The sequence below is a fragment of the Phascolarctos cinereus genome, unplaced genomic scaffold (genome assembly GCF_003287225.1).
Source record: "Phascolarctos cinereus isolate Bilbo 61053 unplaced genomic scaffold, phaCin_HiC Scaffold_726;HRSCAF=1367, whole genome shotgun sequence".
NCBI classification, from domain to species: domain Eukaryota; kingdom Metazoa; phylum Chordata; class Mammalia; order Diprotodontia; family Phascolarctidae; genus Phascolarctos; species Phascolarctos cinereus.
Window position 1 is genome coordinate 231,381,966 of NW_027556098.1, and position 22,586 is coordinate 231,404,551.

A 22,586-nucleotide genomic window follows, 5' to 3' on the forward strand; every position below is an offset into this window, starting at 1 on the left:
CAGTGTCCATCTTTTTTTGAGATGCCTTGAGAATTGATCCTTCAACACCCTCAAAATTGCTTCAACCCGTCATAGACCTCCCCCTCTGTGGTTTCATCTAGCTACTTTCCCTTTCATTGTTTTATTTAGTGTCATTTCTACTTACTCATGCAACACCTCAAGAATTGTGGTGTTAGGATGCAAATGTAGTAGCATCATGTCATCGATGAGAAAAAATTTTTTAAAAATACAAATCTTATGTCTTTTCTATATATCACTTATTTGCTGTCCCTCCTTTCAGCTTCATCTGAAATACTCTGAGCAAATGATGTGACAATTTGGATCTTACACCATGTTTTCTGTAATCTTGTTTTCCCTTCTATAATCTTGTTTGTCTGGAATCAACATTGGGAAGCAAGAAGTTTGTCAGCCTTTTCCCAAAGAAAGTGTTGTGAGAGATCTGGGGTTCTCCTTAGAAGAAAGTCAAATTTCATTTAAAACAAGGAGATGGAGGTGGGGTCAAGAGAAGAACATGGAGGTTGTGAGAACAGATCTGTGGGTCTAAAGAACACAGCAAAATGAGATACAAAAATAGTATAGAAGTTCAGCAGGGACTTAGAGAAGGTGAAGAAAAGTTCTAGCTGAGGTAACCAGGAAAGGCTTTGTTGAGAAGGTGATAGTTGAGCTGAAGGAAGCTTGAAAAAGCATGAGCCAAAGAAAGGAAAAGATTTCAATTGCTGAAGATAGTTTGGGAACTATAGTTGATTTTTCTTCTGTAAACAGTGAGACCTAATAATATAATAAGAAATGGTTTTTTTCTCTTTTAGTTGGCTTGAGTATGGAATATGCTTCTATAGATTTATCAGGCACATTTTATTCAGTACAAACAGTATTTTATAAATTGCTCATGTTTGACATTCTTGAGTTATTTACTATGGATATAAAATATTTACTACCCTTCTGACATAAAATAAAACTTGTTTAGACTTGTCTTGAATATGAAATATGAATACACAATTTTATGGATCAGTACATAGCATAAGCATCTCATTGTCATTAATTTTGTGTTAAGTATATGTAAAATAACTATATTCATTTGGTTCTGACAATAGTACTATTGGTGTGTGTACATATTATGTTTGTGTATATGTACATATATATATATTTATGTGTGTATATGTATATATTATAGTTGTGATGTAATTTGCCTTGTTAAAATGTTCTTATAAAAATGTAAGCATGATATTGATTCTCAGTTTATCCTGGATAATCCATTTTTATTCTCTTCTTTTTTTTTAGTGTTTCATAAATAATCAGAACCATCAGGAAATATATACCACAGAAATTATGGAAGCCAACAAAAAACATTTAAGCCAGAATCATCACTATTGATAGTTTTCTGTTGTAATGGTATATAGTTCTATGATGTGAATTAAGGGAACTGCGGTGGGATGCTGAAAGTGTAGCAATCAACTAGAAACTGGCAAACCTAGATTCTAGGTCTGGCTCATTCATTTAGTAGTTAAGTAAGTTACTTAATCTCCTTGGACCTTATTCTCCTTATTTGTAAAATAAGGGGCATAGGCTGAATGCAGCTTTATTGAGAAGTTGGTATTTGAGCTGAACCTTGAAGAAAGGGTAAGAATGAATACATACTTATTATACAAAGGTTTTCATAGAATGTTAGAGCTATAAAAGGACTTTGTTGGTCATATAAGAACAAGTCAGGAGAAATGGGCAAGTGGGCATATAAGTGAGAAGTGGGCAGATAAAATGGAATCTTCCCCAGCCCCCCCCCACCCCCGCTCCCCTCCCCTGTACCACAGCCTCTTCTAACCTTTTCCTCCATTCACTGCCCAGGGGCTTTCTTTTGCCTGTTTCTCAACTCTGGGCAAAATTAGTCATAGGAAAGATACGTTTGAACCCCCAGGGGGAGCCAAAACACAGAGAAGTTACCACTCATATTGACAATATATGATATTATAAAACCCTCTGTAGCCAATTGGTAGAATGTGGAAAATGTAAGATTTGGAGTCAGAAGCCCTGGGCCTGAATTGTGCCTCTATCATGCTCAGAGAACCTTAGGCAAGTCACTTGTCTTGGCTTCTGTTTTCCCTTATGTAAAATGAGGGGGACCACATGACCTCTTAGGGACCTTATAGCTCGATATATGATTCATTTAGGGAATATGAATTAGCTGCCATATGTTACCATCTCTTTCAGCAAGAGAAGATTTCTGTATTTTAATTAAAGGAACAAATATACTCCTGATTTGCTTCTCTTGATAAATATTCTAATTAAACCTGGGGCTTCTGTTAATAGCCTTTAGGATAGGATTCAGACAAAATGGTCTTGGATTTCTCACAGCACAGAATAGTTGTTTGTTTGTTTTTTTAAATAGAAAAAATATATGTATATTTCTGCCTACCCCCAGCTTGGCCTTCCCCAGCATAGTTAGTACACATACTTTTTTTGTGAAAAACTTTTTTTCTTAATTTAAAAGTGGAAAGATAAATAAAAAGAAACTGGCCAGCTACAGCATTCAATCTAAGGCCTAGTTAGAGATTTTTTTCAGGTCATAATTAATGGTCTCTTACTCCCATGATACTTCCCCCACCCCCAAAAAAAGCATTGTCATTGAACTGGTAACTATAACTAAATAGATATGAAATTTGAATACAAAGTGTAGTAGATGGAAGTAAACTTCTTCCTAAAATGTATCATAAAAGTTGTAGGGGGCAGGGGCAGGAAGAGGAGGAGTTGTCTTTGGTCAGCAGCTGAGACCTAGATCACAGCAGGCCTTGATATTTTTCATTACTAAATGTCTATATGGGCAGTGTATCTGTAGGGTGGTATTTTTAGTCTGTCAGAAAGTGTCCATTGCCAATGGCTTCATTCCATTTTGACTCTGAGGGCCGCTATGCCAGCCTAGGGCTAGCTAGGTTTCTTAAAAGATTAGCGTGACTTCTATATAGTTTTGCTTGAATTTCATATTCTAATGAAATGTATTTGGTCAAATTTGTTCCTTTTGAATCCCCATCAGGAAGGGCAACCACGCATTACAGTAAATTTAACAACTCTTTTGTGTACAATTTGTTTCACATATTTTATCAATGGATTTCTTCATGTATTAAAATAGGGCAGAAGTTTCACTTGCCTTGTAGCCTCAGAGCTGCTGTAGCAATAGAGTGAGTCATTTTATGTGGCAATAAGGCAGTGAACAGTTTGTTCCTTGGTTTCTTGGAAATAAACAGTGTTTGTATTTCTTGTCTGAAACAGTTGCTGAAAGTAAGAACCTTTATATCAAAACCTAAACTGTTTGCACCAAGGTAAAAGTTCATTTTAAAAGCCTATGAAGGGCAACCCAATCACGTACTTATGTTTGAAGTATGCAGTGATACAGATTTTAGTAAATATTTCCTAATTTTCTGGGAAGACTAGTTCAGAGTGAATCTTTTAAATTAAATATAATAAACATAGATTACATAATTCATATTTTATGTAACATTACACATAATTCACATGTAATGAAATTTATTATGCCATTATTTTAATTCACATTCCACATTTGTTAAATTATCTTATATAATCATATATTATGTTTTGTGTTATAAATTGTATATAATTTATATTTTACTACATTTAATGAAAGTTTAACTTCACAGTTAAAGTCCATAGCCAGGAAAAATGAAGTATAACGTAAATTAGAGACCTCTTTATATTTTTTTTTGTATAATATATGGGAACATTCACCTGTATGCACATAATGAATAACTAGCACACTTCCTCATAATACCATGGAAGGTCGCTAGAGATTTACTTTTAAAATATTTTGGACTTACATTTGAAAAAATAAGGATGGTGCAATACCTATGATTTCATTGGTAAAGAGAAATTTCAAGTGAGCAAATTCCCTCTACTAATACATGTCAGCATTTTCTCAGCAATGTAGTCTTCAGTAACTGCCTAAAGGATTAAGAGGATAATTGACCTGTCCAGGGTCACTTGGTCAGTATGTGTCAAAGGTAGGACTTGAACCCAGATCTTTCTGGCAAGAAGCCAGCTCTCTCCATTACACAACACAGTCTTCTAAAGGTGCTTATAAAAATGGAGTTGGTTTGAAAATTACTTTCAGCCATAAATGCAAAAGTTATTACTATAATGGTAGTTATAACTAACAAGTAACTAGTGAGCAGCTAGGTAATACTGCGGATAGAGTGCTAGGCCTGGAGTTAAGAAGACCTGATTTCAAATCTGACTTAAGATACTTACTAGCTGTGTGACCCTGGGCAAGTCACCTAATCTCCATCTGCTTCAGTTTCCTTAGCTATAAAATGGGGATAATCATAGCACCTACCTTCCAAGGTTGTTATGAGAATCAAATGAGAAAATAATTGTGAAGCACTTAGCACAGTGCTAAGTGCAACGTAGTAAGCACTAATGTTGGGGGGAGGGTTGTAGGGGTTGTTGTCATGGTTGTTATAATATTCTTGAAAGAGATCTTCCCTAAATTAATGTTTAAAAACATTGTTTTAATCTTAAAGCAATCCTGAGTTCAACGTACAATGTATGTTTGAAATTGTGAGTGGATAAATAACTTTAACTCCGAAAAGCACTACTGATTTGAAAGTTAAAGACTGCAATCACAAATCATTTGATCAACTGATATTTCTACCATATAGGCAGCTAGGTAGTATAGTGTATAGAACACTGGGGCCTGTAGTCAGGAAGACCTGAGTTCAAATTCAATCTCAGACCCTAGCTTTGTGACCCCTGGGCAAGTCCCTTAACCTCTATTTGCCTCAGTTGCCTCAACTGTAAAATGGGGATCATGATAGCACCTGCCTGGAAGGATTGTTGTAAGGATCAAATGAAGTAATATTTATAAAGACTTAACACTATAGTGCTGTAGTGGCTTGTAGTAAGTGCTATTTAGATGCTTATTCCCTTCTCTACTATGTGTGAGGCTTTGTGCTAGGTGATGCAAATTACATAAAAAGACCCAAACACGCCAGGCTGGTAGGTAAGATATACTTAGTAAGGCAGTATAGCGGATAGAGCATTGGGCCTGGAGTCAGAGAGACTCATCTACCTGAGTTCAAATCTGGCCTCAGACACTCACTAGCTGTGGCTCTGGGCGAGTCACTTAACTCTGTTTGCCTCAGTTTCCTCATCTGTAAAATGAGCTGGAGAAGGAAATGGCAAACCACTCTAGTATCATTGAGTTGGGTATGACTGAAATGGCTCGACAACAACAAAAAACATAAGCACATAAAAATTAAATAACAATAAACAACATTGTCTCCTGAGAGTAAAATAAAAGGCATAACAATGAGTACAATAGGAATTCAGAACAGGAAAGTATCATTGTAAACTGAGATGGTCAATATTTTCATCAGTGACTTGAATGAAGACAAAGCTGTCATTGTTAACCAAATTTGCAGATAACACAAAGCAATGACAAATTGTTACCACTTTTGATAATAGTATTTAAAGAAGATAGTATTCAAAAGATAAACTTCAAAAGGACAAGGTGGGAGAAATTTGGTGAGACAGCAGTTTGTCTGAAAAAGGTCTGTGGGTTTCAGTGAAATGTAAGCTCGATAAGAGTCAACAATATAATAAAAGAAGGATGATGTGATTATAGAATACACGAAGAGAGTCGTAGTGTCCAGAAAGGGGGAGTCATGATGGTTTCATTGTAGTCTTTCTTGATCATACCACATCTAGAATATTATGATCAGCTCTGGATGTGGCATAGGGTGGATGTTGCTAAGCTGAGGTGTGTCCAGAGGAGTTCAAACAGGGCGCTGAGAGCCCTTCAGATCCTTCATACCATATGAAGATCAACTAAATGAACTGAGAGTATTTAGCCTGGAGTAGAAAAGACTTCAGGGAATATGGCAGCTGTCCTTAAATATTTCAAGGGCTGTCATATGGAAGCTGAATTAAACTTGCTCTGCTTGGCTACAGAAACAGAACTAGGACCAACGGGTAGAAGTTACCAAGAGGAAGATTTAGACTTGATATAAGGGAAAACTTCCTGACAGCTATATCTAGAACTGGAATGAGCCATCTCAGAGTAGTGGGTTCCCCTCACAGACACACTGGCAAATGTTTAACTGCTATTGGGTCTTTCCAACACTGTACTGAATATTCTTCTCTAACTGGCAATAATGAATATAGGAGTTTGGAGCCCTGCCAAGTACTTTTCAACTCAGTCATCACTGGAATATCTCAATGTAAATATTGGAAATCTCTATGTCCTTTCAACCTCTATGATTCCCAGTTGAGGGAAATTCTTTCTTAAATGGGCCCCAAAACCCAGCTGTCCCTAAAGTTTAAGGTCTTAAGGCCTCACCTTATTTGGAGATCTCCACGTTCCTGGTCCCCTAGAAGTTTACTGTCCTGTTTGTCTCTATTCTGACAGACATCTTCTGTTAGCAGGACCTTTCTGGCTAGCTTAGCACTTAATGATTTCACACGTTGTTCATAGCATGTTCTTCCTTCCTAAACTAAATTTCTCTCTAGTCCTTATCTTGTATCTGTTTGTCATCCCAACCTAATCCAACATTCATTGGTTGACTTGGTCATCTTTCACTGTTTTTAACTAAATAGTTTCATTACTCTCCTACCTCAAGCTAATGAGGTATTGGCCAACATTTAGGCCCCTCCCCTCCAGTTTAGAGATTGAAAAAGATATACCATCAGAATAATTGTAAATAACAACATGTATCAGCATATATACACATAATAGTATCAACATATTTCCATCCTTATCCTAATAATGAGGCGTTGTCCATATTAGCCATTATAAAAAAATAACATTATGGGTAGTCCCACGGACTTCTGACGTTCTAGGTCCAGTTAAATTTTTTAAAATATGACATATAAAAAAAAAGACATATTTCTTTCAAATATTGCCCTCAAATTTTCATAGTACAAAATGTTGTATTCCACATTTATTTCAACATTTATTAAGCTCTTGCTGTATGTAAGACATTGGGCAAGGCATTGGGGAACACAAAGATTTTAAAAGAAAACCCCTCTAACATATCTTACAAGCTAGATAAGCTAGAATGAGGAATCAGATGTCACAAAAATAACTATAATGTAAATTAGAATATAAATGCATTTAAAAAGTCTGAGTTTCCCTTGAGTCTGTCTACAAATATTTAAGTAACTTATTTTGACTCATTTATATTTAATTGTAATATGGACATTACTTGAAAACAAAAAAACCCGACATCTTTAAAAATATATAAAAGAAATGGACTTTTTTTTACAATTTAGGCAGAATTTCCCACCTTTTTATTTTGAATTAGCAGCTTAACTATACTAATTCTTAAGAGACTCTAAGAGGAATGGTAACTTCATTTTTAAAAATGTATGTCAGTTTATAGAATTCATTAAATTATTCTTTTATCTATAATAACAGTGTCTTCATTTTCCATACAGATTGTCCTTCTTCTGCCTGGGTTCAATTCCAAAGCAACTGTTATGTTTTTCTTCAAACAACAGTCAAAATAGAAAACATTGAGGATGTAAGAAATCAATGTACAGACTATGGTAAGTTGTTCACCTCTGTGCTTTTTTTTTTGTTTTGGCTTTTTGAACACAATAAATACAAACTGATTGAGTCTGTGGTATGAGGTATGGTAAGCAGAGTTATTAAACTATAACACTTTCCCCTCTCTCCTAGGCCCTCCCTTTCTCCATCTTACTACTGATACATTTCCCAGATTTGTTTTACAGGATAAATATTCCTCCTCTGCTCCAGAGAATCATATCAAAGGATATATATTTCTGAGGCAATTAGGTAGCATAGTGGATAGAGCACAGGGCCTGGAGTCAGGGAGACTCATCTTCCTGAGTTCAAATCTGGCCTTAGATACTTAGTAGCTGTGGGACCCTGGGAAAGACACTTTTAACCCCATTTGCCTCAGTTTCTTCATCTGTAAAATGAGCTGGAGAAGAAACTGGCAAACCACTCTAGTATCTTTGCCAAGGAAACCCTAAATGGGGTCACAAAGAGTCAGACATGACTGAACTATGATAAATATATATTTCTCTATTTTTAGCTTCGAACTCCCATGCAGAGACAGTGCTCTGGTAACACTTTAATGTTAATGTTAGTTCTCTCTCTCTCTCTCTCTCTCTCTCTCTCTCTCTCTCTCTCTCTCTCTCATTCTCTGTCTCTTCTCTCCCCTCCCCCAGTCCCAGAGTGCTCCCTCCTTAATTGCCACCAAGCATTTCCAATAAATACACCAAAAGTTTCAAAAGCCTATGCTTAATCCCATTTATAAAGACAAAAGTACATGCCTAAAATATAGAAAGGTAAACGGACTCTACATGCCTGGAGAGAAATGTTTTAGCCTTTCTGGAGAAAGCCTAAGGCAGAGAAAGGAAGACCCAGAATCACCATTTTGGAATTTATAGTCTATAGTCCATAGAAATTTTGGCAACACAGCATCTGTTCCAGTACTCCTCATAACCTGCTCAAGTAGGTTCACTGCAAGAATACTGACCCCTTTCTTTGCCGTGATAGCCTCTGCCTGCATTTCCACTCATCCAACTCCATGCAGCTTCTAGCTCCATGAATCATCTACAGGTGTCATTAGGAGTTAGATTCCTCTGCCTCTGGGATTTGATGAAATAAATGGCTTTGAAATGTCACTCAGAGGCATGACCTCTCCACCTTCCTCCTATAGCATCACTTCCTTTCTCATACATATATGGGATTAATTTGCACCTCATAAAAGGATCACCTGATGTGGTCACATTTTCTCAATTAAACAACTAATTATTTGGCCCCTTTTCTGTGATTAGGTCAGTGAAAAGACAACTCCCTCATGCTTTTTTCTTTTTAAATAAAGGAATTAACTGTGGGGTAGTGGATAGAACACTGAACTAAGAAGCAGGAACCCTAGAGTTGAGTTCCACCTCAAATAAATTCCATCCCAGCCATGGACAAATCATTTTCCTTCTAGAGACTTGGCTTCTTCACCTACAACAGAGCGGCAATAACTTGTACCTCTTGCCTCCTGGGTGGTGAGGAAAGCGCTTTGCAAAACTACAAAAGTGCGGATTACTACTAAGTTGTATGACCACATTCTTTTTTTAATTAAATTTTATTTTTTGTTTTCTCTCCTCACCTAACAACTAGGAAAAAACTCATAACAAACATGAATAATCAAGCAAAATAAATTCCCTCATTGGTTATGTCCAAATACATGTAATATACATATATGAAACCCTACATCCAGAATCTATCACCTCTCTTAGGAGGTGGGTAGCATGCTTCATCACAAATCCTTTGGAATCATGGTCGGTGATCAGAGTTACAACTTTCAAAATTGTTTTCATTATGTTACTATAAAAATTGTTCTAGTTCTGCTCACTTCACTTGGGCATCAGTTCATATGAGTATTCCTAGGTTCCTTATGGCAGAAATAGAATCCAAAGGACTTGTTTGTACTTTGAGGTCTGTTGGTTACCCTCAACTTAGTTTAAAAGCCTGTATGTGGAGATGGTTTACCAGGCTGTGATCACCGCTCATGCTACATCTTGGAGCCACAGATGACAGTTAGGTGAAAAGGTGGATGCCAAAGATGGAATGGCAGCCCTGAAAAGGGCTCAGGAAACCCTCATACCCGAGGTGCTAGTCTTCCTGACCATCCTGTACACCTCAAATGACTTAGCAACTGTTTGGATATGGGTGATGGAGAGAGGGAAAAATTAACAATGAATCATGTTTTGTGCTTGGCGAACTGGGAGGGGTGAAAACAGAGAAGTTTGGGGATGGCTTAGGAGAGAAGATGGTGAAGTAAGTCTTGTACATGTTGAGTCGGAAGTGCTAGGTCTATATTCAGGTGATGTCTATCAAATAGTTAGAGAAGTAGTTGCTAGATCTCAGGGGAGAGATCAAAGCTGAAGATGTGGATTTGGGAAATATCTGCATAGAGAGAAACAGATAATGAGTTAAAAATTGAATGTATGATTAGTTAATCTATTTGTTACCTTTTCAAGCTTCAGTCTAATTTTCTTTGTTGCCCTGTGCTAAAATTACCTGAGGTTAACTCTCTTTTACTATTTTACTTTCACATGGAGGATTTTTTAAAATAAACTCTTTTCTCATTTTTAAATATTGTCTTTAATTTATATATTAATCTTTTCATCATACTTAAAGGATAACTAACAAATATTTAATATGCTTCTTTTATGTGTGTGATTTGAGAATAGCTATTAAAAGATTAGAGATCTGCATTAGATTTTAGCCAGGGATGACATTGGAAATGCATTGTTCAAAATTCTTTATTTATCTGTGTAAAAGAATTCTCTAGGGTCCTATGGTGTAATTTGTTAAAGTAAATGGAAATAGGACTTATTTGCTGGCATAGTAAATTAACATTATACAGTATTTAATTAGATTACAATTTAAAAATCATTATAAATCCATTGGCTTTTACAAGGTCATACATAATGATGAGAAACTCATCTTTTGATAGCTAAGCCTAAACTATAGCCTAGTTAAGCACTGTCCTTGAGGATCTACAGGGAAACTTGAATCTTCTTTTATGAGGAATAGGAATGTAAAACATCATCATAGTATCAACCTTTGGCCCTGAGTGTCACCCAAGGAAGGGAGAGGCCACCTATCAACACCAGGAAAGAAGGGGGTAGGGGCCCATTTCCTTCCAGAAGAGACTTTTGCTTCACCTCGAAATTCTCTGGCTGTGCTCAAGGTAATTGTTCTGAGGCAACACCTGTTCCTGTTTTCATGGCACCCCTATATAGGGTCTTTCCTATACCACAGTCTTAAAAAACAGAGAGACAGAGGCAGACCCCAAAGCATTGGTCATTCCCTCTCCTGGTATGATTGCATCCCCATTGAACTCTCCTTTGCTTTCCTGCTACTGCCATATTCCATCTCCAGCTTCAGCTGAATCTGCCCAGGTATAGTTATGGTTAGTGACAGTTCTGGGTATCATCATTTTAGATGCTATGAAATGTAAAGGAAATAATCTTTTTTTTTTGAGAGGCAATCAGGATTAAGTGACTTGCCCAGGGTCACACAGCTAGAGCATATCATGTATCTGAGGCCACATTTGAACTCATATCCTCCTGACTTCAAGGCTGGTGCTCTATCTGCTGCACCACCTAGTTGCCCCTAAAAGAAATAATTTCATTAAGAACTCTGAATAAATAGGATATTCATGGGGTTTGGAAATAATAGAATTAGACCAAAGAGTTCACCTTAACAAGTGACTTTGGAAAAAAGGGTCAACATATTTTAACATGAATGTATCAGTTTATCTTTATTAATAATAGTAATGAAGTAGTGGGAAAATGACAGAGTAGATAGCAGTTTGGGCTTGGGGTCAAGAAGATCTATATTAAAATCCCACTTCTGTCAATGACTATGGGACCCTGAGCAAGTCATTTAACGTTTGTGTTTCTTAGGCAACTCCTTCTGATTTGTTTATGAGGTCAGAGACTGGTTGAGATTTTTGTTGCTAGAGGGAGTTCTCAGACTGGGAGTTTCTTATACTGATGAAATAATATAGCTATCATGAATTTTCATATTAGTAATAATAATAATGCCACCATAAATATAGATGGAGAGATATGCATACATACACATACCAGATCTGGGAAGAACTTCCTCTATCAAAGCAGGCTGGTAACTTTTCTGCAATTTACAGTCTTAGAAGGTTTCCTGAAACACCAAGGAGGGGTTAAGTAGCTTACCCAAGGTCACATTATTAGTATGTTTCAGAAATGGAACTCAAACAATAGAGAGATAGCATGGCATAGTAGAAAGTGAATGAGGCTTGGAGTTAGGAAGACCTAGGTTCAAATCCTATCTCAGCTACTCACTAGATATGTGACGCTGAGCAACTCACTTAACCTCTCTGTACCTCAGTTTTATCTGCAAAAAAAAAAAAATTAAGGGGCTGGACTCAATAGCCTCCAAGGTCCTTTCAGTTTCTCAATCTATGGTCCTAAGACTTTGGAAACAGTTCTCTCTCCTCTTTACTATGCTGCCCCTCAATAATTTATACTTTTCACGGAACTTTCACAAATCAAAATGGACTGATAACTTTTTTTTTCCTCCCCAACAGCTTCAGGAGCTGATATGATTAGTATACATAATGAAGAAGAAAATGCATTTATACTGGAGACTTTTAAAAAACGATGGAAGGGCCAGAATGATATTTTATTAGGCATGTTTTATGACACAGATGGTAAGTGAGAGTTCTGGTCTGCAATAGCATCTTATTTAATGTTAGAAATGTTTTCATCCCCTTAAGTTTCCTTCAATTTTAGCTTCAGTGTAAATAGACATTTTCTGTAGCTACTGAGAAGCTTTAGCTGTTCTAGACTCAAGCGGCAGCTTTCTCTTAGGGTGTTCCACACTATTCAAGCATTTATGGATCTACAAGATACTCTTGGAAATTAGTTAAGAATTTAAGAAATGACATGTTTAAAAAGCTCAAAGTTGGTTCTTTAATTGAAATTTTGGTTTCAGTCTACTGTATTTACAGAAATAGAGTTATAAATATGATTAATAAGTTGAGGACATTGGATTATTGAGGTTAAATTACTTTTTACCAAGTGAAAAAAAAACCCAAATCATAATGCATGTTTGATTCTACAGATCTTACAGATCCTACAGGTCTTTGGAGCAGGTGTGACCCGGCAGATATATATCTGAGGAGAAGGGGGGTTGGTCACTTTTTATATGTCTACCTATCTGACTATAGAAAAGATGAACAGTGATGCTGAAGGCACCACTGTAGTTGTTGGCAACAGGAAAGAACCATGTGCTAAGGCCAAAGGGGAGCCCTTTCTTTCAAAATGATTCATCCTAAATGTCATCAAATTCAAGATTTTCCTTAATCTGTAGGGAACAAAGGAAGGGAAAAAACATTCATTAAACACCTACAAGGTGCTAAGAACTCTACAAATATCTCATTCGATGATCCCCACAACAACCCTGAGAAGTAGATGCTATTTATTATCTCCATTTTACACCTGAGGAAACTGAGTCAGGCAGAGGTCAAGTAACTTGCCCAGGGTCACATAGTTGATAATTATCTGAGGCTGGATTTGAACTTTGGTCTTCCTGACTCCAGGCCTAGCACTGTATCCACTTCATCGCCTACTCTGTAGAGGAAGAAAAGTTGAAAGTGGGCAGGTAATGCGTTAAAATGGAAAGTACACTGACTTTGGAGTCAGAGGTCCTGGATTCAAATCTTGTTTCTTATTCCCTCCCTGACCCATCGTACCTGTGGAAGTTTAGGCTAGTTATTTAACCTCCCTGGCCCTCATTCTCCCAATTCGTAAAATAAAGAGATTGGACTAAATGGCTTCATAGGGTTCTTCCATCTCAAAATGTATAATCCTGTGATATCCTGCTGTCTCTAGTGACACAATGTTTGAAGAGAGGAGCCCCAAACTAGCAAAGGTTAGTCTTCTTGCAGTTGTAGGTAATTTGAGGTTGATCTTATTTGATGGACCCTTAAAGGTTACTGGCCAGTATTCTAACTTATTTTAATCTGGTATCAGTGTATTTTCAAGATATCTCAAACCACATATTTTCCTCTTCCTGAATTCATCAATTTGAAGCCCCCAATGAAGCCAAATGAGTGAAACATTTTTGTGACTTTATCTTAACAATCCTATAGGATATGAGGCATAGTCATAAAATGTACATTCTACTAACTTGTTTAAATATACTTTCACACCTTGCTCAAAGGATTTCTCCAAATAAAATTCTTACTGGGCTTCCAGCCGAAAATATCATACCCAGCAAAGCTAAGCATAATTCTCAATAAAAAAAAAAAAAGATATATGATCAATTGTCAGGACTTTGTTTAAAAAAAAACAAAAAACTAAACTCAATAGGAGATTTGACATACATACCAATGACCAATTACAAGGGACTAAATAAGGATAGAATGTTTGCCTTTTAGGTATGGAAATTTTAAAAACTATGTCTAAGATTATTACTAGTAATTACATAACTTATAAGAAAGATTGGGGTAGACCTAAGGATGATATGACTCCAAAAAGTAAAACCATGCAAGAACAGCTAAAAGGGTAATTATCTTTTACAAATGAGGTACAAGAAGAAGAAGAACCCAAACAGAGGAATTAGATGGGGGAGGGAGGATGTTAGTTCTGGAAGGCTACTTTCATGGGGAAAATACATACACATTTAGAAGAGTATATAACTCTTCTAAATTTAGAAAGAAATAAAACTCTAAGGGGAAAGGGAGGGGAAGAGAATAAAGGAGGGCTCTTTAGAGTGGGGGGGGAGGGAATAGGTTAAAAGGAGGATATAGAAAGGGGTTTAGATTTAGGGGAATGTGAGGATAAGGGAGGGATTGCTGGAGTGGGGGTAGGTCAAGTAATAGGAGGGAAAGGTAGCAGGTAGAAATAAAATAGAGGAATTAGAGCGATAAAACATATGCACAAACATAAAAACAAAGATTATGAGTAGACTCTCAGGGAAAATATATGTATGTATATATGTGTATATGTGTATGAATTATATCAATACCTATATATAAACATATCTACACTCAGTTATAGCTTTGGGGTGGTGGGTAGGGAGGAGGAAGGGGGAAAAAAGAACAAAGTAAAAAGTGTACATCAGAGAACAAAAGAAAACCTACAAGGAAGCAAAGAAGCAAAGAAAAGATGGACAGTTTTCAACATAACACACGGTATTTAATATATAGGCTTTCTTGAAATGAAAAGTTATGCTATATATTTTGAATCCTCTCCTGTGTTCTGCTGTGCACATGACATTTTTTTCTTATTTTTTATTTAAGTTTATACTGTTTCTCTTTTCTTATTACATATTTAAGTTTTAGCATTTGTCTAAAATAAATTAAAAAAAAATTCTTAGCACTGTCTGAAGAGTATCTAACATAACTGCTCATCTTTTCATCTTTCTTTTCTTTTGTTTCTTTTTCTCTTTTCTTTCTTTCTTTCTCTTTTCTCTCTTTCTTTCTTTCTTTCTTTTTTCTTTCTTCCTTCTTTCCTTTCTTTCATGATTGAGGTTGACAGTGTCACTCACCTACACGCCAAGCAAGGAAATTGACTTCTTATCAATTCCTAACTATTCTTTATTCTTTGTACCTAGTTTTATTTCTTTTCACTTTTCCTTTTATATTTTCAGTGTTTGTTTTGATTTTTGAGCCCTAAAAGGAAAATATTAGGCCTACCTGTTGTACTAAAAACAAAAGTATTGGCTTTTGGCTCATAAAAATGCTATCTGACAGTAATAATGTGAGAAAACTTCCCCTAATCCACAGATGAAAGCTTCAAATGGTATGACAAGTCTAATATGACATTTAACAAGTGGAAAAACTCAGAAGAAAGTCAAGACCTAATAGACACATGTGCTTTTTTGCAAACCAAGTCTGGTATATGGAAAAAAGGAAATTGTGAAGTTTCTTCTGTGGAGGGTGCCCTATGTAAAGCAGCTGGTAAGTATAGCTGAATGGGGTTTTTTTTCTTATTCTAAAGAGAACAATGAATGAGGAAAGGAAGATTTATGCTCATTTACTTTTGTTTCTTTAAAAAAATGTTGCAAACAGTATTAAAGATTTAGAGTTAATGGGGACCTTAGAGGTCATCTAGTCCATATACCTCCTTGTTTTTGGTTTGTTTTTTTTTTTGCTTTTTGTTTTCTTACTGATGAGGAAACTGGGGCATAAAGAGGTGAAAGCCCAAGGTCACTCAAGCACTAAGCAGCAGAGCTAGAATTGAGGCTCGCCCTTCTGACTCTCAATCCAGCTCTCTTTTCAATGTGCCTTGCTACCTCTTTCAGAACAAGCATCCCCCCAAAATGGGCTCCTTTTAAATAGTGTGCAAATTAATTTTGTAACTTGCATAAATTCAAGAGCTAAAGTCAAATCATGTGAGCCAGAAGCATTTTTATTCTACTGGTATTTTTAACTATTTCAAGAATTGTCTTAGTTTCTTCCATAGAAAAATTATCTTAGAGCTGTATATGTGATGGTTCAACTCAAAAAATAGTTTTACAAAGTCAATAGCTAAATTTCATAAACCCAGATTACTTAAAAAGGAATTATTTTCCATGAAAGAACAAGCCCTTTTATTTAAACATACAAAAATAAAATAAAAATTTTAATCCTTTTTAAGATTATAGGTCATTTATGTTTATTTCTGCAAAAGCAGTGGTTTTGCAGAAAATTAATTTTGTGAACAAAATTATGGTACAGCATAATAACATTTTGTTAAAAAGCCATTGAACATAATGCAAGCACTCCACGTGTTCTAATTATTGTAATTTAAATTTTTTTTCTCAGTGGTTGAAACCTTTCATTTTTGAATTAAGAGTTTTAAAATATCCATTCACTTTAATTGACAATTTTTCCTATGTTGTCGTTGTTGTTATTCAGTCATGTCTGACTCTTTGTGACCCCATTTGGGATTTACTTGACAAAGAGACTAGGGTGGTTTGCCATTTCTTTCTCCAGCTCATTTTACAGAGGAAACTGAGGCAAACAGGGTTAAGTGACTTGCCCAGGGTCACACAGACAGTGTCTGAGGCCAGATTTCAACTCAGGAAGAGGGGTCTTCCTGACTCAAGGCCCAGCATTCTATGCACTATGCCACTTAACTGCCCTATTTTCCTTTACACTGACAATAATCATTTTTTCAGTTTAATTCTACAACCAGAACTCTAGAAAAGACCTTGGTTATTTTCTATCTGTACTGGTAAAAACTCCCTCACTAACCTCCCTAGGTGCAGCAATGAAGTCATAGTGACGATATAAATGTTTTTCATTCCCTGAACCATTCTATTTCCCCAACTTTTTAGAATTGTGACCAGGGCAAGAGGCAAATATTTTGTACTGCTGGGACCTCAGAGACAGTTATGAGGCATATTTAAGCATAGGGAAATGGACAGCACACCCTTCCTTTTCCACCAATGCCACTGTTGGCCAGCAGCACCAAGGCAACCCACCACAATTTTAATTGCTTACTATGTCACTGCTTTTGCTGATTGACATCTTAGCCAGACAAAATAAAAGGAGCACAGGTAGAAACTTGTTAGGCCCTCCTCCCTCTCCCTTTCGTGTAAAACATCACCCTGAGATGTAGAGGTCCTCTTCAATAACAAAAAGACAAATAATAACAGGTGATTCAACCTAAAAAGATCCCAGTCGGAGGATAGCGGAGGATACCATGGCAGTGCGCTGAAGCAAATCAGACTGCTACTTATTGTCTTCTTTGTTGCTTTATAAATAGCTTGGGAAGGTGAAGGGGGGTAGGGGACTTCCAGGTAGGGTCTGCTTGTCTGCAAATAGGGTGAAGGACCTCAGGAACCCCATCGTCTATGTGTGGTTGTGTTCCTAACTGATGCTGTATTGTTTGATAGATTTCAAAACATTTCCCATTTAAAAAATGGAGGGAGAGAAGGGAAGGGAAGAATATTTGGCATAGATTTAATTTGAATGAAATAAAATTTATTTTGTTATGAAATTTTTGTGATTAAATTGGCATTTAAGCCTACTAATCTAATAATCACACCCCTATTCTTAAATTCTCATAAAGTTCTCACGAAGAAAAATTAATTTCTTGACTTCTGGACATTGGCGGTTGAAAATTTTATAGTAGAAACATACCATTACCATTGTTTGGGGTTGTTTTCGTGGTGTTTTTTTTTTAAGATTGTATGCTTCGCATGTCCTGCTTCAGGTCATGGTTACAGTAAAAAAAAACATTAATGCAGTATGCAGAATACATATAAGATACATATAAATGTAAGATACATATACATATAAGACACATAATACATATAAGATAGTAACTCATTGTTTAAAGTTAACAGGCTAAAAATGTCTGAATTTTTTTATTCTGATTTCCATTTTTTTTCCAGTTTCTTATGAAAAGAAATACTTACCAGGTGAGTATTATTCCTTGTTTTAAATTTAATTAATGCTCCACATGTACTCTATTGAAAACATAACATGTTGCCCTTCTTGTAGATACAGGCCATCTTTGCCTTTTAATTTTTATTTTCTTTGGGGTCCTCGAATCAAGGATTATTTAAACAAATGGTTCATTGCATGAATTGTCTCATACTTGATATGAGTGGGACAAAAACCCACTTGTTGATTTGCCTTAAATGTTATATGCTTTTCTCCAAAGTCCAATTCCAATGTCAGCTCCGTTAGGACACCTTCTCCAATTCCCCTTTCATAAACCCTCTTTCCCATTAGACCTTGCATAGTACTTTGTTTTATGACTCTCTAGTAACCTTTTCAAGTAATAATAATACTGAGTATTATTCACAAGTATAGGTTAGGGGACACACAGAAGGCATTTAGTCTGAAACAGAATGGGGATTGCAAGCTCAATCTGTGTGAACAGTGTGATATGTAAGTCAAAAAAAAAAAAGGAAAAGATTCCATCTTGCAGGATATTAATAAATGCATGGCTTCCAAGAATCAGGAGGTGCTGGTTTCTCTTTGTTGTTCATTTTTTCAGTCATGTCTGACTCTGCATGACCCCATGGACCATAGCACAAGTCCTTCTATCCTCCGCTATCTCTCAAAGTCTGTCCAAGCTTGTGTTCATTGCTTCCGTGACACTAGGTCACTCTGTACTCTGTCCAAGTCCGACAACAACCAGAATAGTGTGTTCTTTTTTAATCTCCACAATTTAGTAGGACACTGATAGTACTCAGGACAAACAGGCTAGTGAAGGATCTTAATTCTATGCCATATAAGAACTGGAGGACTGGGAATGTTTAGCCTAGAGAAGAGAAGGCAGGGAGGACACGGTAGTTATCTTCAAGTATTTGAGAAGTTGTCATTTGGAAGGGGTATTATACAATTTATTCTGTTTGGCCCCAGAGGATAGAATAAAGAGCAGTATGAGGTTACAAAGAAGCAAATTTAGGCTTGAGGACAGGAAAACCTTCCTCATAATTAGAAATATTACAAAGAGGAAGGAGATGGTAGGTTCCCATTTATTGTTCAGACATTTTTCAGTCATGTCCGACTCTTTGTGATCCTATTTGGGGTTTTCTTGACAGATTGCCATTTCCTTCTCTAGCTCATTTTACAGATGAGGAAACTGAGGCAAACAGAGTTAAGTGCCTTGCCCAAGGTCACATAGCTAGTAAGTGTTTGAGGCCAGATTTGAGCTCAGGAAAGTGAGTGTTGCTGACGCCAGGCCCAGCATTACATGAGTAGGATGAAAAGCCACTTGCTGATTTGTGTTACATGTCGGATGTTTTTCTGTGCCACCTAGCTGCCCTCCCATTTATTGGAAGTCCTCAAGCAGACATTGGATGACTATTTGTCAGCAATTCCTTTCAGGTATGAGTTGGAACATATTCTGCTGTGGTCCCTTCCAACACTAAAATTCTATGATTCTTCCACTTTTATTCCCCTACTAAATTGTAAACTCCTTGAAGATAGAGATAATATCTTATAAGGGCAGCTAGGTGATGCAATGGATAGAGTGCTGGGCCTAGAGTCAGGAAGACCTGAGTTCAAATGTGGCCTCAGACATGCACTAGCTGTATGACCCTGAGAAAGTCATTTAACCCTGTTTGCCTCAGTCTTCTCATCTTTAAAATGAGTTTGAGAAGGAAATAGTAAACCACTCTGGTATCTTTGCCCAGAAAACCCTAAGAGAGGTTTAGAAGAGTCATGAAGAGTCATGTGAAAAATGACTAAACAGCAACACATCTCTTCCTTTACCTAACATAAGCACAGTAAGTGCTGAACAAATGCTTGCTACTGAATTGTATTGAAAAGTTACACCTGAAGTTTTTATATTGAATCATATATTCCCATTGACTTGCATAATAATTTCAGAGACATTCCAATGGAAAATTACTTTGTCCCATGTAATAATATTCACACCTGCAAATGTTAATTTCACTTCAAGGAGCATCTGTCCTCCTCAGTATTTAATTCTGTATGCATTTAATTCTTCCATATAACTCCTGCAGGAAAAGTTAATTAAATGGATAATTAATCAACATGGCCTTTTCAAACATTCATTGGTATATGCTAAAATGCACCACACAGTTCTCATTGTGATAGTAGTTTTCACTGATTTTCTGGCACATGTGCATTTGTAAGCAGTCACTGGTTTGAACATTGTTTCAGGTTTTCAGTAAACTCAGAAATTGGAAGAGACCATGATAAGAATTCCCAGAGTTCATTGAACCTCCACTTGAACGATTCCAATTTCAGATTGCTCACTAGGGGTGTCCAAAAATGGAAGCAGGACACATGCCATTTCTGGACATCTATAATTATTAGGTTCTTTTCTACATATAGTCAAAATACGTCATCTTGCAATTTCTTCTCACTGGTCCTTTTTCTGCCCTTTGACCATACAGATAGAGACTATTCCATGTTCCACATGAGAGCTTTTTAAATATTTGAAAGCATGTGTCATGTTCCCTCTAATTCTTCTCTTCTCCAAATGAAGTAACCCCAATTCTTTCAACAAATCCTTAAATTTATTCAACAAAATTCAATGTTTATCTGCATTGAAAAAGCCATAAGGATAAGATAGACTCTTCCCTCAACAAGCTTATCATCTGGTTGTAGACAGAAATAATGTGGATATAAAGTAGAATGTGAAATCACACACTGGAATCAGGAACACATTGCTATAAAATGTAATAGGTAGGAAAGATCATGTCTGGCTGAATAAAGAAAGGCTTAATGGGATGCGTGGCATTTGAAGGGAGATTTGGAGGATGAGTAGGATCTTAACAGCTGGAGATGGAAAAGGGAGCATGGATTCTAGGCACAAGAAAGAAGGTGAACAAAAGCATAGAGATGAATGTTTCGTTTTGTTTTTTGGTGGAGGTGGTCGGGGGGATGAAGCAGAAGAAGAAATTAGGTGAAATAAAATAGGGAAAGATAGATTGGAATCAAATTTCAGATTCCTAATGATTAAAATTGCCCTCCTTTGGGTATGGTACAGTTTTTCACTGCTCCTCTGCAAATGTGGCATCCTGAAGTGATTGGGGTATGACCACTACAAAGTGTGGTGCTCCTGTTCCCTCACTTGATCTAAACAATCCTCCCCCAAAGTCCTACTTTCATGCATTGTTGTGGTGTAGAGGTGACTCTGGTTACTCTAAGTTGATGACCAACTAAGGGACTTTGTCTGAGCACCAGCCTACATTTGGAAAGACTAATCAAAAAAAAAAAAAAAAGGTTGACCACTGAATGAGAAAGGCATGGAGATGACAAGGTGGCAAAGATTTAGTCACAACTACTCAAGAAAGTATTTGTTTATTAAAGTTTGGAGACATGGCCTATGTCAGCGTAAGGTAAACCCACCATTATGAAATCATGCCTTTTGAAGTTGAAAATAGCATTGGGTTTTGTTTGTTTGTTTTAGCAGCTATGTCATACTCTTAGCTCATACTAGAATTGTAGTTTTACTCCAAATGATACACACACACACACACACACAGATTAATTGCAAACCTGTCAATCTGTAGTTTATATAATCTTCCATTTTCCCCTGAAGAGCAATCAGTGCAAAAAGTAATTTTTCTTACTTTTTTAAACAAGTTTAACTTGGACCATTTTAATAAGAAGCAGTGATATCTTTTCTGCCATGGAATGAGTTGATGATACTACCTTACATTTATTTAAGTAGTATTTTGTCCCTTTCAAAGTATATTCAGATCTATTATCTCATTTGATTAAAAAAAACTTTAAAAAATCAAAATACAAAAAATAATAAAAATTTCTCGTAGTAATATAATGCTTTCCTTCCTTTAACGACACAATGAGGTAGGCAACTATTACTATTATCACTGTTTGACAAACGAGCTAATGGGAACTATAAAAGGTATGACTTTGCCTGTTACTGAGTACCTGAGGTAGGATTTCAACTACAGTCTCCTAACTCCCTGTCCAGAATCTTATCCATATTTCTCTTATGGTTGTATAAATATATAATTATTTTGCCACCACTCAACCAACAATAGAGGTAGTGCAGGGAGTACAGCACTGAATGGGAGTCAGAAAGACCTGAGCTCCAATCTGGCCTCAGGTACTTATTAGCTGTGTGACCTTGGGCAAGTCACTTAGCTTCTGTCTGCCTGTTTCCTCATCTGTAAAATGGGAAAAATAATAGTACTTACCTCCCAGATTTGTTGTGAAGGTAAAGCAAAATGGTATTTGTGAAGTTATTTGTAAACTTTAAAGTGCTATATAAAATGCTAGTTATTATTATGTTTATTCTCAAAAACGTTTTGCTTCTGACTTTTTCCTCCCGCAATCTGCCCTCCCTTCTATCACCTCTCTCTCTCCTCCCCACTTTCTTTTACCCTTATCCCTTCCTATTTTTCCATATGGTGAGTTAGATTTCTATACCCAATTGAGTGTGTATGTTATTCCCTCTTTAAGCCAATTCCAATAAGAGTAAGGTTTATGTGCTCCCCCTCTCCCACCTCTCTCATCATCCCCTCCACTGTAAAAACTCTTTCATGCCTCTTTTATCTCAGATAATTTGCCCATTCTACCTCTCCCTTTCCCCTTCTCTCCAGGCATGCCTCTTTCTCACCC

The 22,586-nt window shown here is 36.5% G+C and overlaps 1 protein-coding gene across 2 annotated transcripts in view; it reads left to right on the plus strand.

Moving 5' to 3' along the window:
- Positions 1–22,586, plus strand: part of LOC110220720 (CD302 antigen) — a 188,380-nt gene that overhangs the window by 152,269 nt on the left and 13,525 nt on the right. For both annotated transcript variants that reach the window (XM_021004869.2, XM_021004868.2), the window contains 4 exons: positions 7,438–7,548; positions 12,105–12,227; positions 15,309–15,482; positions 17,906–17,932. In XM_021004869.2, coding sequence (XP_020860528.1) covers positions 7,438–7,548; positions 12,105–12,227; positions 15,309–15,482; positions 17,906–17,932 — 435 coding nt within the window. The remainder of the gene's footprint in view (positions 1–7,437; positions 7,549–12,104; positions 12,228–15,308; positions 15,483–17,905; positions 17,933–22,586) is intronic.